The sequence below is a fragment of the Mustela nivalis genome, assembly GCF_964662115.1.
Source record: "Mustela nivalis genome assembly, chromosome: 18".
Taxonomy (NCBI): domain Eukaryota; kingdom Metazoa; phylum Chordata; class Mammalia; order Carnivora; family Mustelidae; genus Mustela; species Mustela nivalis.
In genome coordinates, this window is record NC_139037.1 from 59,171,947 (window position 1) to 59,185,596 (window position 13,650).

Genomic DNA, 13,650 nt, shown 5'->3' on the forward strand with positions numbered 1-13,650 from the left:
CTGATTTTCCTGGCTGAGTCAGGTACTTCCCCTGGGCTTCTCGTGTCAGCCAGCCCTGATCCTCCATGATCCAGCCTGTGCCTTCCCCTATCACAGCCTTGACAGCTCTGGGTCATCACTGTTGATGAGTGTGTCTCCTGTGCTGGATGGGAGCCCCAGGAGGCAGGGATTCGGACTGTTCAAGTCACTGTTGAATCTTTGGCACACAGCAAAGGGCCAAAGTGCAAATTAGATGTTGAAGGAACTTCTGCTGGCTGAAAAAACTGATGAGAAAGAGCTGCCGAGGATCGAGGACAGCGGAAAACAAAGCAGACAAAAGTCTCTTCGTTCTTTCCGTCTTACTCAAGGTGTCCCCTCCTTCGGGAAGCTCTCCTTGATCCCTAGGCTGGATCAGGTGCCTAGTCTGGGCTTCCACCATCCCTTGAGATTGCTCAAGACAGCCCTGACCACCCTAGGCCCTCACTGTGTAGAGACAGGTCTTCAGCCACTGGAAAGACCTCTCTGGAACTAGGCACTCAGTCCCTCTGGTTCCTGTTTGCTTAGGGCATGGGTATCCCATTGCAGGATTTCTTATGGATCCAAATGTGGTGGTCTCCTGAGTCCTGGGCATACAAACACTTCAATCCCCGGGCCCTGGGGAGGACCCCTGTGTCCCTTGGCCTCTGCCTCCAGGTGCCAGACATCTGGATTCTTGGATCAAATCATGCCCCAGACCCCTCTGAGAATGGGGTGCTTATGGGGGCCAGCCTCTCAGACATGTGATCAGCATAGGTGACAGGTCTCTGTGCCAAGAGCCGTCAGGTGTGATGCTCTGTGGTTGCTATCTGGAAATTCTTAATTTTCTTTTGGAATTTGGGTTTCGTAAGTGCAGTCTGAAGGGCTGGCAAGCCCGTGCTGAAGGGGATCAGAGCCTTGGCTCACACATGGCTCCACAACCCGCCATCTCCCACATCCCCAGGACAGGCTCTGTCTGCCTTTCCCTCCCTGCTCCTGCCCCATGACCATTGTCACTTCCAACTTCAGCAGGCCTGGGGGCAGCTGGGAAGAGCAGGGCATACATTCGAGCCTCATGGCATCTCAGGTGGTGCATGACAGTGGACAGCTGTCCCCGAGAAGGGGTGCGCAGCAACGCAGTTGCTCTGGCTGTGGGACAAGGTCTGCAGATACCTGTGAAGGTCTGTGCTCTCAAGTGTCCAAGGGGGTTGCCTTTTGGAATATGACCTTGAACACCAGGAGGGGTGGAGAAAGATGGCAGAAGAAAGAAAAATGCATTTCGAAATTAATATCTCTAATGGCACTCTTTCCTGCCTTTTGAACCTGGGTCCCCATATTTATACTTTTCACTGAGGCCCACAAATTATGTAGCCAGCCCTGCCCCTAACCCCACCCCTTCCCTGACACATCCCAGATTGTATGTCCCCAGAAGGAGTGGGTCTAAAGATAGACCGGGAATGTCACTGGGCTCAGGGCCTCCCTTGGCCCAGAGGACAGGAAACCATACTGGATATGCCCCCAAGGTTGTCTGAGGCCCTGACGTGACCTCCAGAGCCAGGGACTGCCTCCACACTGACCTCTCTGTTCACCTATCTGGGGAGCCAGGTTCTAAACCACTTTGCCATGACCTCTGGGAATAGCAGCAGGGAAGAATCCCAGAGCAAGTGTAAGGAGAGGCCCCACATTCAACCCTCCCTCTGCTCTCTGGGCCTGGGCCAGGTGGGGGTCAGCACCCAGGATCCAGGCAGGCCTGAGCAAGAGGAGACTCCCCACCCTGGGTAACACTCCCTCCCAAGATCCTAGTTCTTCTGGTCTTGCTAGTTGGGGTTCCTCCCTGAAACTCTCCCACGCAGCTGGGGCCTGCAGGGCCTCTGCTTGTCAACACACAATAGTTACAGTATTATTACCATGCCTCCCTCCATCCTTCAGTAGGTAGGGGTTTCTGGGTCCTTGTGGCAAAGGAGGCAGCTAAAGTTCAGAGAGGGAGTCCCACTTGCTTGAGGTCACACAGCAAGAGGAGGGCAAAGGCAGGATTAAAATTTCAGTCTGTCCGATTTCAGAGTTGATGCTTTGCCATTCCTTCCTTTATTATAAAACAGATCTCTCAGAGGCTCAGAGAGGTGAAGACACTTCCTCGGGGTCACACAGAAAACCCCAAGTGGGGCTGGGATTTCAAGGCTGGAAGGCAGGGGCCAGTGCCGGATGACTTCACAAGTAGTCATTCACTTTCTCTCTGAGAGTCTCAGCATGATGCCAAGTGACGTCACCTATATGACTGAGGTGCTACTCATTATTGGGAATCGGGGTGCCCAACGGGGTCTGGGGAATAGATAATATCTTTATGAACACAGCCGCTCTTTTTCCGCCGGCATAGATAAACCTTATCTATGAGCCAGGAGAAACAAAGAAACGTTAGAGATGTAACTTATTTAATGATATAATATAGTATAATAATATAAATGTTATTATATAATAAACATAATCTATATAAATGCTATTATTTAACGTAGTATAACGTAACATAGGCAGTCACTTATATGAGCCTGGATATGGGGATGCTTAGTCATTTTGCGGTTTGCATGATGTTCTTGCTTCTGAATTCAGTTGTGGTCCTGCTGTGGTCCTCAGCGTGTCCCCCTCCAGCACATCTCGGTGTGGCTCTGTCTGGGTTGGGTGTTCTGTGTTGGTGTTGGTGTGTAACAGAACCCCATGGCCTCAGTGTGGGTGCCTCTCCAACTCTCTGATGTCAGGGGCTGCTTTTCTTCTTTACCTGGAAGACTGCCCAGCTCCCTCACTGTTCTCCTGGCTTTCTCGCTCCTTCCACAGAGGACACAGTGACATCCTTTTTTTACTCTCTCTCCCTCTTTCCTTTTTTTTTTTTTTTAAGTATAATGTATATTTAGTATATAAGTATACAGCTGGGTAATTTTTTTTTTAAAGATTTTATTTATTTATTTGACAGAGAGAGATCACAAGTAGACAGAGAGGCAGGCAGAGAGAGAGAGAGGGAAGCAGGCTGCCTGCTGAGCAGAGAGCCCGATATGGGACTCGATCCCAGGACCCTGAGATCATGACCTGAGCCGAAGGCAGCGGCTTAACCCACTGAGCCACCCAGGCGCCCCTGGGTAATTTTTTTTTTTAAGATTTTATTTATTTATTTATCAGAGAGAGAGAGTGTGTGAGCATGCATGAGCACAAGCAGGGGGAGAAGCAGGCTTCCTGCTGAGCAAGGAGTCAGATATGGGACTTGATCCCAGGACCGTGGGATCTTGACCTGAGCCGAAGGCAGCTACTTAACCGACTGAGCCTCCCAGGCCCAGGTGTCCCCAGCTGGGTAATTCTTTACAGATTTGCACACACGTGTAACTACTGCTCCTTTGGGACAATGGAATCCCTATTCTGTTCTAGAACCTCATGTCAGTGGAGTTACACAGTATGTTTTATTTGTGTAAGGCTTCTTGAGCTCTACATAAAGTTTTCGGGATTCATCCATGGGGCTGCAGACACCAGTGGTTGGCTTGTTTTCTCACTGCTGAGTGATATCCCACGGGCTGAGTGACCCACTCATTCTTTTTCCGTTCCCTTCTTGATGGATCTTTGCATTCATTTCCAGGTTTTGATCATATTAAAAAGTAAGTCTGATTGTAACATCTCCCTGTCCCGGGAGATTGAGACCCTCTTAACGTTTATCCGCTCTTCTCAGAATTCACTGAAATCTCTTCACAGGGCCTGTAATGATGTGGCCGTTCTAGCCCCTGCCTGGCTTTTCGGCCTCAGTGTCTGCCTTCCTCTTCTTTGTCCTCTGAGTTCCCCCTGCTTTGTAAGGGAGCTCTGTATCCCCCCAGCCCCCGCCTTTGAACCACAGCTTAAAGGACACTTTCCGGCAAGCTTCACGGACCAGCCAGCCTCCACCCCTAGACTCCATACCTCCTCGGAGCTCCCTACACTTCTCCCTTCATCCTTCCAGTTGTGTATAACAGTTTGTGTGATTACTTAATATCTGTCATCAGACAGTGAGCTCCATGAGGACAGGCACCGGTTCCGTCTTAACCTCCAACAGTCGCCCAAACCAAAGCTTGCCCACGGTGAAGTACTCATTACATATTTCTGGAGTGCTGCATGTCGAGTAGACCCTTTTCTCATTCTGAGCCTCAGTGCTTTCCCCTCTCCCGTCACCCCCCCAAACACAGACTTTCTCCTGGGAACAGTCAGGGAACCTTGACTCCCCCTCTTTCCCTCTTCAGCAGCTGTGGGTGACGCACCCAGGGGCGGGCACCCCGCCCCACTGCGGACGCTGATTTGGCCTGGTTGGGCAAGGCCAGGGTTGCCTGGGGGGAGGTTACTCATCCTGGGCTCAGGTAAGAGGGCCCAGGTTGGGAGGCGGCACACCCAGAGGGAACGCTGAGGGAGCAGGACGGAGCCATGGACCCTGCCAGGAAAGCAGGCGCCCAGGCAGTGATTCGGACTACGGGCTGGCTGGTTCTGTTGATGCTCCTTCTTGGAGGAGGTGGGTCTGCTGGAGGGGATGGATGGGGTACAGTAGGGGCCCTAGGAAGGAGCTGTCTCCTACAAGGAGAGCTGTGGGGATAATATTCCATCCTGAGCAGAAGGGGCTGTAGGAGAGATCCCCTACTTTGGGCAGAGGGACTATGGGGAGGATTCCTCCCTGGGGGGAGGTTCTTCCATCCTGAGCAGATGTGAGCTGTGGGAAGGATCCTCTGCCCTGGGCAGAAGGGGCAGTGGGAAGGGATCCCTCGCTGAGCCGCCTGGACTGTGGGAAGAGTTCTGCCACCATGAACGGAGAACTGTGGGAAGGTGTCCCTCTCATCCATAGCAGGGATCCCCCATCTGGAGCATAAGGGGCTGTGGGAAGGATGTTCCCACTGCAGGCATAGGGTGCTTTAAAGGAGAGGGGCACCAGATTGGTGGGGAGGTTTTCCTTACTCCTGTCCTGGAAAACGGTGGGCAACAGCATTGTCCCGTCCCGGGGACAGAGGGCATGGGAAGGACTATTTCTGTTTTCTGGGAGAAGGCTTCGGTAGAGATCCCTTAGTTCTGCTCGGCCCCGCATCCCCAGGAGCGCAGGCTCTGGAGTGCTACAGCTGTGTGCAGAAAGCAGATGACGGATGCTCTCCGCAGAAGACCAAGACGGTGAAGTGCGCGCCGGGCGTGAAAGTCTGCACAGAGGCCGTGGGGGCGGTGGAGACCAGTGAGTGGGGCCCTCTGGTCCATTCGTACCCATTCAAGCTCCCCAAGCCAGGCCCCGCCTCCTTTTATCCCGCCCTTCTGAATTTGTCCACATCCATTCAACGCCCTCCATGCATCCCTTTCAGCCTGGCCGGAGCCCTTCAACACAATCACGCCGTTAGGGCGCGGGGCTGACAGGTGCTGCCTGAGTGGGGTGAGCTGGGAGAGCCCGGATTTGGGACCCAGTCCCCTTCGAGGGCACACCCTCTCCATTTCCGCCTTGTCCCCCCCCACCCCCCCACCAGATTTCCCTACTCACCCTGTCCCTGCCAGAACCCTCTATCCCGTGACGATGCAGACCCCTCCACAGGTCTCCTCCTAGGTTCCCTAGACTGAGGCTGCCTCCCACTAACCCACCCCCGAGGGGAATCCGGCCCCCATCTGAGGCTACAGCTCCTGGGAGGTCCCACCTGTCTCTGCTCCAGTGCCCTTTCTGTCAGTCTCCCAGTTCCTTCTTAAGATTCTTTGTGCGGTTCCGTCCCTCTATCGCCCGGCCCCGTCCTACTGCACTCTTGGGCCTCCCCTCTCGGTTTTGTCCGTCCGCCTGTCTGTTCCCTCCGACTCAGCTCTTTGAGGATCTGCCCCTCCGTCTGTAGTTCTTCCCCTGCGATCGGCTTTCTGAGGCCCCGGCCCTTCGACCCTGGCTCGGCTCTCTTCTGCTGGTGGTGGTGGGGTCCACTCGAGGCCCCGCCCCGAGCCCCGCCCCTGACGCCGCCCCCTCCCTTCTCCGCAGTCCACGGGCAGTTCTCGGTGGCAGTGCGGGGCTGCGGTTCGGGACTCCCAGGCAAGAATGACCGCGGCCTGGACCTTCACGGGCTACTGGCCTTCATCCAGCTGCAGCAGTGCTCCCAGGACCGCTGCAACACCAAACTCAACCTCACGTCCCGAGCTCTGAACCCCGCAGGTCGGTGGGGGCGGGGCCCTAGGCTCGGAGGCGGAGCCACACCACCGCTGAGCCACTAGGATGATCCCAACCTGGAGGCGGGAGAACTCGGCACGTGCTGGGGGCGGGGCCACCTGGGGAGGGACGCTAGGGGTGGGGCTATGCGGGAGGAGAGGGGCTACAGGCGGAGGCGGGCCACGCTCTGGGCGGGGCTAGGGGCGGAGACCTAGGCTGCAGGGACCCTCGGGCTGAGCTGGGCTTGCGGAGCCTTCTGGACCCCTTCCCTCCAACGCGCTCCCCTCGCAGGCAATGAGAGCGCGTACCAGCCCAACGGTGCCGAGTGCTACAGCTGCGTGGGACTGAGCCGCAAGGCGTGCCAGGGTACGGCGCCGCCAGTCGTCAGCTGCTACAACGCCAGCGACCGCGTCTACAAGGGCTGCTTCGACGGTAACGTCACCCTGACGGCAGGTGAGCGAGTGGGGGGCATGGGGTCAGCGGGAGTTGTGGTAGCCTCTCGGAGGCCTCACTGGCGGTGGGTAGCCCTTTCCCCAGAGTTCCCCCACCTCCAGCACGTTCTGGAAACGGTAGGCCTAAGTTCCCGCCTTCGCCTAGAGCGGCAGGAGAAACACAGCTCTATCCCCGACGTGGTGTGGGGGTACGGGTGCTTTTGTCCTAGAGTCTTTTTTGGACGTGCATCTCCGTAGAGGCCTGCCAGGTGCAGAATGGGACGATGCGCTGTGGGAAATGTAAGCCTCCAAGCTTCTCGATTGCAGGGACTCGAGCTCTGGCTCCTTAAAAGGGCTGGGTTTAGGTTAGGGTTTAGGTTAGGGCCGCCCACCTAACCACTTAGGAGAGAGGTAGTTCATCCTCCTGGCCTCTGCCCCAGGGAACCCTGAGGGGTGTACTTCAAACGCCTCTTCTGCCAGGTGCATTATGGGAGATGTTGTTCTGAACTCTTTTTTTTTTTTTTAAGATTTTTAAAAAATTTATTTGACAGAGAGAAATCACAAGTAGATGGAGAGTCAGGCAGAGAGAGAGAGAGAGAGAGGGAAGCAGGCTCCCTGCTGAGCAGAGAGCCCGATGCGGGACTCCATCCCAGGACTCAGATCATGACCTGAGCCGAAGGCAGTGGCTTAACCCACTGAGCCACCCAGGCGCCCCTGTTCTGAACTCTTAAGACTGATTTTGGCAGGGGTGGGGATGGAAGGGAGAGAGTCGGGGAAAATTGAAGAGAGGGATGTGGGGAAAGTTTGTTGGGCTCTTGGGTCTTATGAGAGGTGTATCCGGGTCCATACTTTCCCAGCTTTTCTCCTAAGGTATTGTGGTACTTGTAGTTCATCCTACTCACTTTTCTTCTCAAAAGTGGGAATCGGGGTTCACCATGTGCCAGAGACAGTGGGACAGAGTTTCTGGAAGTGGGGCTTGAAATAAGACTTTGGATTAATGGATGCAGAGCCCTTCTGTCCCCCGTATTAGGAGTTCTTGCCCTTTGTCTTGCCCCGAAATTTCCTTCTGGCTCTGCAACCCTCCCACCACTGACCCACCTGTGTCTCCCTCCTGCAGCAAATGTGACTGTGTCCTTGCCTGTTCGGGGCTGTGTCCAGGACGAGTTCTGCACCCGGGATGTGGTGACGGGCCCAGGGTTCACACTCAGTGGCTCCTGCTGCCAGGGGTCCCGCTGTAACTCGGATCTCCACAACAAGACCTTTTTCTCTCCTCGAATCCCACCCCTTGTTCTGCTGCCCGCTCCTAAGCCCACCACTCTGGCCACAACCACCTCCGTCACTACTACCCCAGCCCCAACCACACTCGTCTCTACCAGCAAACCCACCTCAGCCCCAGCCAGCCAGACTTCTCCACAGGAAGTACATCCAGAGACCTCCCAGAAAGGGGAATCTAGCGTGGCTGAAGGCGCCCCTGGCCACCAGGACCGAAGTAATATGGGGCATCACCCTACAAACGGTGTGGCCTATAGTAAAGGCTCTGTGACTCCCTTCATTGGGTTGGTGGCCCCTCTGTTGGCTGTGGCTGCTGGCAACTTACTCTGAGTTTTTCCATCTAGAAACCATCTTGCCCTATTCCCTGGCCCTGGGCGCCCTCTCTTCACACTACTTCCCTTTCCCGGACTGGACTGGGCTGGCCCAGCCCCCGTTCTTCCAATCTTCCCTACTCTCCCCAGCTTCTGCTGCACTGGTTTGCGGCTTTGGGAAATAAAGTTACCGTTGTCTATATCCTGCCAGGGTGTTGCAGCTTTTTGAAGGCAGCAAATGCGTCTCCCTCATCTCTGTCTCTCTTTCCTGTCCTCATGGTGCGTAGGACTGAGAAAAGTCAGGGCTGTCATAGGGAAAATGGGAGAAACAATGATAAGCTTCCTCTTTGCCTTCTTACAGCCAACCTGGAATATGGGGGGTAGAGCGGGGTACTCATGCCTTCCGATGCTTGGCTGCTGCCCCTTCCCCCCATCTCTGTGGCAATCGTTTGGGCGTCTGACTTCCTTACTAGACTGTGAGCTCCTCAAGGGCAGGGACCGTGCCTTATGCCCCTGTGTGATCAGCCTCTGGCACAGAAAGGTCTCAATAAAAGTTTGGTTCCTTTGTATAGTGTTTTGAAGGACTCATTTCTTATGCTAACCTCTTAGTGTAACCTCGTAGCTGAGCTAAGGCAGGAATGCCAAGACCTTTAACAGAGAAGCTGAGATCTAGAACCACAGCCCTGGGGGAAGTTGAGGTTTGAACCGCTTTCATCTCCTGGGGTTTAGCCAGCTTGTGGCGATCCCACTGGTGAGGGGGCTGCCCTGTGAAACCACTAAGTGGTGACGAGGGTGAATGGGGCTCTTAGCAACATTTGGGAGCAGAAGGGGGCTTTGTTTCATGGCTTGGACACCATCCCCAGCTCCCACCCACCTTGTCATCTGTTTGGCGGCTGCTGCTTTTTTTTTTTTTTTTAAGATTTTATTTATTTATTTGACAGAGAGAGATCACAAGTAGGCAGAGAGAGAGAGAGAGAGGAAGAGAGAGAGAGAGAGGAGGAAGCAAGCTCCCTGCTGAGCAGAGAGCCTGATGCGGGGCTTGATCCCAGGACTCCGAGATGATGACCTGAGCCAAAGGCAGAGGCTTAATCTGCCGGCCACCCAGGCGTCCTGCTGCTGCTTCTTTTTTTTTTTTAATGGTCTGATTACCATTACAGGCCTAGGTTAATCTGTGAAAGCTAGTTATTATTTTTAAAGGTTTTATTTATTTATTTGGCAGAGAGAGAGAGTGTGTGTGTATAAGCAGGGAGAACACAAGAGGGAGAAGCAGGCTCCCCACAGAGCTGGGAGCCCGATGCGGGGCTCAATCCCACGACCCTGGGATCTGACCTGAGCCAAAGGGCAGACAGACACTCAACCGACTGAGCCACCCAGGCACCCTGTGTTAGTTACTTTTAAAAGTCGTAACCACATATCAGGCCTGTATTGAGGGTGTTTGCAGCTGGAGTCACATTTAATTTTCTATATACATTCTCAGATGGGATGATTGGGGAAACTGAGGCTCAGAATGGTAAAGTAGTTTACCCACGGCAAGTAATCTGTGTATCGGATTCTGTTTTGTGTACTGTACCTGGATTAATGTACTTAATTTATACAACCATCCTATGAGGTAAGTATTAATTATCTGCATTTTATAAGATGAAGAAACCAGACCCAGAGAGGTTGAGAAACTTGCCGCAGGTCACCCAGCTAATAAGCACAGGAACCCAGATTTGGACCCCAGCGGACTGCCTTTACAGAGGGTGACCAAGATGGCCATAACTTTTCCCTCAGCTTGACTAAACTTGAGATAGACTTCTCTCTGTTTTTGAACCCCTGACCTCCCTCTTACCCTGGGCCCTTCCAGAATCCAGATGGCCTAACCACAGAAGCCCCAGCCTCGCTTTTCTTAGAGCATTCACTTTGGAAAACTTGTCATTATAACTTCTTTCTCTGGTCCTTTGAGATGTATATAACTATCCTTAAAAGCCTCCAGCTAGTTTTAGAGCCCAGAAAATGCCTTTCTCTAGGACCTGGGAGCCAGCTCTTTGATATGTACATATCAAAGGACCTCGCACCCTGTCTCCCAGTTTCCCCAGCAAGATGCCAGCCTCATGGCTGCCGGCGCCTTCATCCAGGTTGTTAAATGGCCTCCTATCACGGAGATGCAAGCAAGTTTTCTTTTCCTTTGGGGGAAAGCCAATTAGTAAACACAGATACCCTAAGATCTTCGCCTCACCCCACCTTTTTAAAACCACTGCTCTTCGTTTCGGCTGAGTTGAGGTCAGCAGGAGTACTGGCCTCTCCAGAACCCCTCCAGCACCCCTGATGTTGTCAAGTCCAGTGTTGTTGGGGTTCTGTTGTCTACTGGAAAGAAACCATGCACATCTGAAATCATTTGCATCTTCCCAGAGAAGAATCTATTGTAGTTTATCAATCTTCTTATCATTTGCAAAGTTAAATCTAAACCTTATAGAATTGAGCCCCCAATCAGTAATAAATAGCAGGATATACAAAGCTACATTTGCCCTGGGGAATAATATTATCATATTATCAAGATAAACCTTCAGTGGTTCTAGAAGTTAGACAGTGCTCCAGTAAGATGTTAGAAATGTAAGCAGTTTTTGCTTTAATCTTATTTATAAAGTTTTAAAAAAAATTTTAAAGACTATTTATTTGACAGACAGAGATCACAAGTAGGCAGAGAGGCAGGCAGAGAGGGAGGAGGAAGCAAGCTCCCCGCCCAGCAGAGAGCCTGATGCAGGGCTTGATCCCAGGACCCCGAGATCATGACCCGAGCTGAAAGCAGAGGCTTTAACCCACCGACCCACCCAGGTGCCCCCCCCACCACTTATTTTTTTTATGAAGTAGGTTCCACATCCAATATCTTGATCTGGGCCTGAATCCCAGATCAAGATTTACCATGCTCTGGGGTGCCTGGTGCCTCAGTCAGTTAAGCATCTGCCTTCAGCTCAGGGGGGCCCTGGGGTCCTGGGATCGAGCCCCGCATTGGGCTCCCTGCTCAGTCAGGAGCCTGTTTCTACTTCTCCCTCTGCCTCTCTCCCTGCTTGTGCTCTCTTGTGCATGCTTTCTCTCTCAAATAAATTAAATCTTCAGGAGAAAAAAAAAAAAGTTGCATGCCAGCCAGGCGTCCCATGGCTGTGGTTAATTTTAATAACGTATTTTAACCTCATATATACAAACATTATCATTTATAAAAAGTAATCTATGTAAAACCATTATTAATGAGCTATTTTATGGGGGTTTTGTACTCAGTCTCTGGAATTCCTTGTGTATTTTATGCTTATATCACATTTCAGTGCACACTAGCTACATTTCAAGTATGCAGCATCTGAATCTTTAGAAATTGGCATAAGCAGATGGGGCACCTGGGTTGCTCAGTGGGTTAAAGCCTCTGCCTTCGGCTCAGGTCATGATCCCAGGGTCCTGGGATCGAGCCCCACATTGGGCTCTCTGCTCAGTGGGGAGCCTGCTTCCTCCTCTCTCTCTGCCTGTCAAATAAATTAATAAATAAATAAAAATTTTTTTAAAAATTTGCATAAGCAGAAATACACAGCATTTCCTCATTTGTGTAAGTCTTCTTTCACTCCACAGAATGTGGAATATCGTGGTTGTTTGTTTATTCTTTTACTGACGGACACCTGTGCTGTTTCCAGCTTGGGTCTATTATGGATAAAGCCCGCTATGAATATTCTTGTCCACTTGCTTTTATGGATGTAAGCTTTCATGGCTCGTGTGCCAACTCTCAGCAGGAGAACTGCTGTGTCAGAGGATGGGTATGTGGTCAGCTTCGGAAAGAACTACCAGACCCTCTTCAAAACCGGTGGCACTGTGTCGCAGTCCTGCTAATGAATAAGAATTCCTGTCATTCCACATTCTCATCCGCCTGTGCTGTCATCCAGAGGTCTTCTAAAAGTTATCCCATTTGTAGATGGGTTGTAGTATCTCGTGGTGCTTTTGGGGTGCATCTCCCTGGAGACTAGTCGTGTTGAGTTGTTCCCCACTTGTTTGATGTTAGGGGGTAACAGGAACTGCTTTGTGGGGAGCTGAGAAGGTGTGAAATCAGAGCACGGGCAAAGGAACAGACTTGACTGTATAGGCTGACTTCTAGGCAGAATCAAGGGCCCACTGGAGGTTATGAGTCATGAATTTAAAGTAAGACTTTCCAGCAGGGTTGTGTGACTTTTCTCCAGCTTTGGTTACTTGCACGGGTTTAGGCAGTGAGCAGGTGGCAAGGGGGAATATTGCCAGATCGCCTTGTCAGTAGGACAAGGCTGGGGGCTCCAGCATGCATGCAAGAGAGAATGTCCATTCAGAATGGATTTAGCGTTGGAAAGGAGGGAAATTAGGACCTAGGGGATATGACAGATGGGTCATTCATTCATTCAGTTATTCATTTCATACATTTTTAAAAAAAGATTTTATTTATTTATTTGACAGAGATCACAAGTAGGCAGAAAGGCAGGCAGAGAGAGAGGGGGAAACAGGCTCCCTGCAAAGGAGAGAGCCCGATGCGGGGCTCAATCCCAGGACCCTGGGATCATGACCTGAACCAAAAGCAGAGGCTTTAACCCACTGAGCCACCCAGGCGCCCTCATTTCATACATTTTTTTTAAAAAGTTATTTATTTGAGAGAGAGAGAGAGAGAGAGTGCATGTGGGTGGGGGAGGGGCAGAGGGCGAGGGAGACAAGCAGACTCACCCCTTCATAATTTTTATTTAACATGTTCCATGGGTCAAGCATCGCACTGAGTGGTGGGGATCCAGCTGCGAACAAGAAATAATGGTTCGGGCCCCGGTGAAGACGTGCTGTGGTTGAGCTGGTAAGAGCTTAGTTTCTAGAACCACAGCGCTGGCCTTCAAATCTTGGTCCCTCAGTCTGAGGTGGCAAGTTATTCAAGTCCTCTGTGCCTCAGTTTCTTCATCTTTAAAACAGACGTGACCTGCAAAGTAAGAAAATAGTCCAGAAATGGTGGGGCTGTGTCAAAAGGACACATCTGAAAGGGGCTCTCTATGACTGAATCTAGGGCAAGTTGAGCACCAAGCTAAATGATAGTGAAGGATTATAACCCATTAAATAAGCAGGAATCTGTGACTACATAGTGATATTAAGGGTGTGAATTAGTTCGGACACCTGGGTGGCTCAGTTGGTTACGCGTCAGACTCTTGATTTCAGCTCAAGTCATGATGTCAGGGTGGTGAGATCGAGCCCTGTGTCCAGATCCATGCTCAGCGCAGAGTCTGCTTCTCCCTCTCCCTCTGCTTCCCCACCCTGCTCCCCCTCTCTCAAAATAAATAAATAAAATCTGTTTTAAAAAAGGGTGTAAATCAATAAATAAGTAAATAAGTGAAAGCTCTTTCTTTTTTTTTTTTTTAAAGATTTTTTCTTTATTTATCTGACATAGATCACAAGTAGGCAGAGAGACAGGCAGAGGGAGAGGAGGAAGCAGGATCCCTGCAGAGCAGAAAGCCCAATGTGGGGCTCGATCCCAGGACCC

General features: G+C 51.6%; 1 protein-coding gene across 1 annotated transcript; it reads left to right on the plus strand.

Annotated features, from left to right (window-relative positions):
• Positions 1-3,397: 3,397 nt before the first annotated feature.
• Positions 3,398-8,722, plus strand: LYPD3 (LY6/PLAUR domain containing 3). Its single transcript, XM_082710914.1, has 5 exons — positions 3,398-4,501; positions 5,072-5,203; positions 5,975-6,145; positions 6,431-6,592; positions 7,688-8,722. The coding sequence occupies exons 1-5, from the start codon at positions 4,417-4,419 to the stop codon at positions 8,170-8,172; spliced, it is 1,035 nt and encodes a 344-aa protein (XP_082567040.1). The 5' UTR covers positions 3,398-4,416; the 3' UTR covers positions 8,173-8,722.
• Positions 8,723-13,650: the final 4,928 nt, after the last annotated feature.

What these genes read in the sequence shown, in the direction of transcription:
- LYPD3 (XM_082710914.1), top strand. Translation starts at nt 4,417, where the DNA reads ATGGACCCTGCCAGGAAAGCAGGCGCCCAGGCAGTGATTCGGACTACG. An exon ending in CGTGGGGGCGGTGGAGACCA is followed by an intron (nt 5,204 to 5,974) that starts GTGAGTGGGGCC and finishes CCTTCTCCGCAG; the next exon opens with TCCACGGGCAGTTCTCGGTG. An exon ending in CCGAGCTCTGAACCCCGCAG is followed by an intron (nt 6,146 to 6,430) that starts GTCGGTGGGGGC and finishes CTCCCCTCGCAG; the next exon opens with GCAATGAGAGCGCGTACCAG.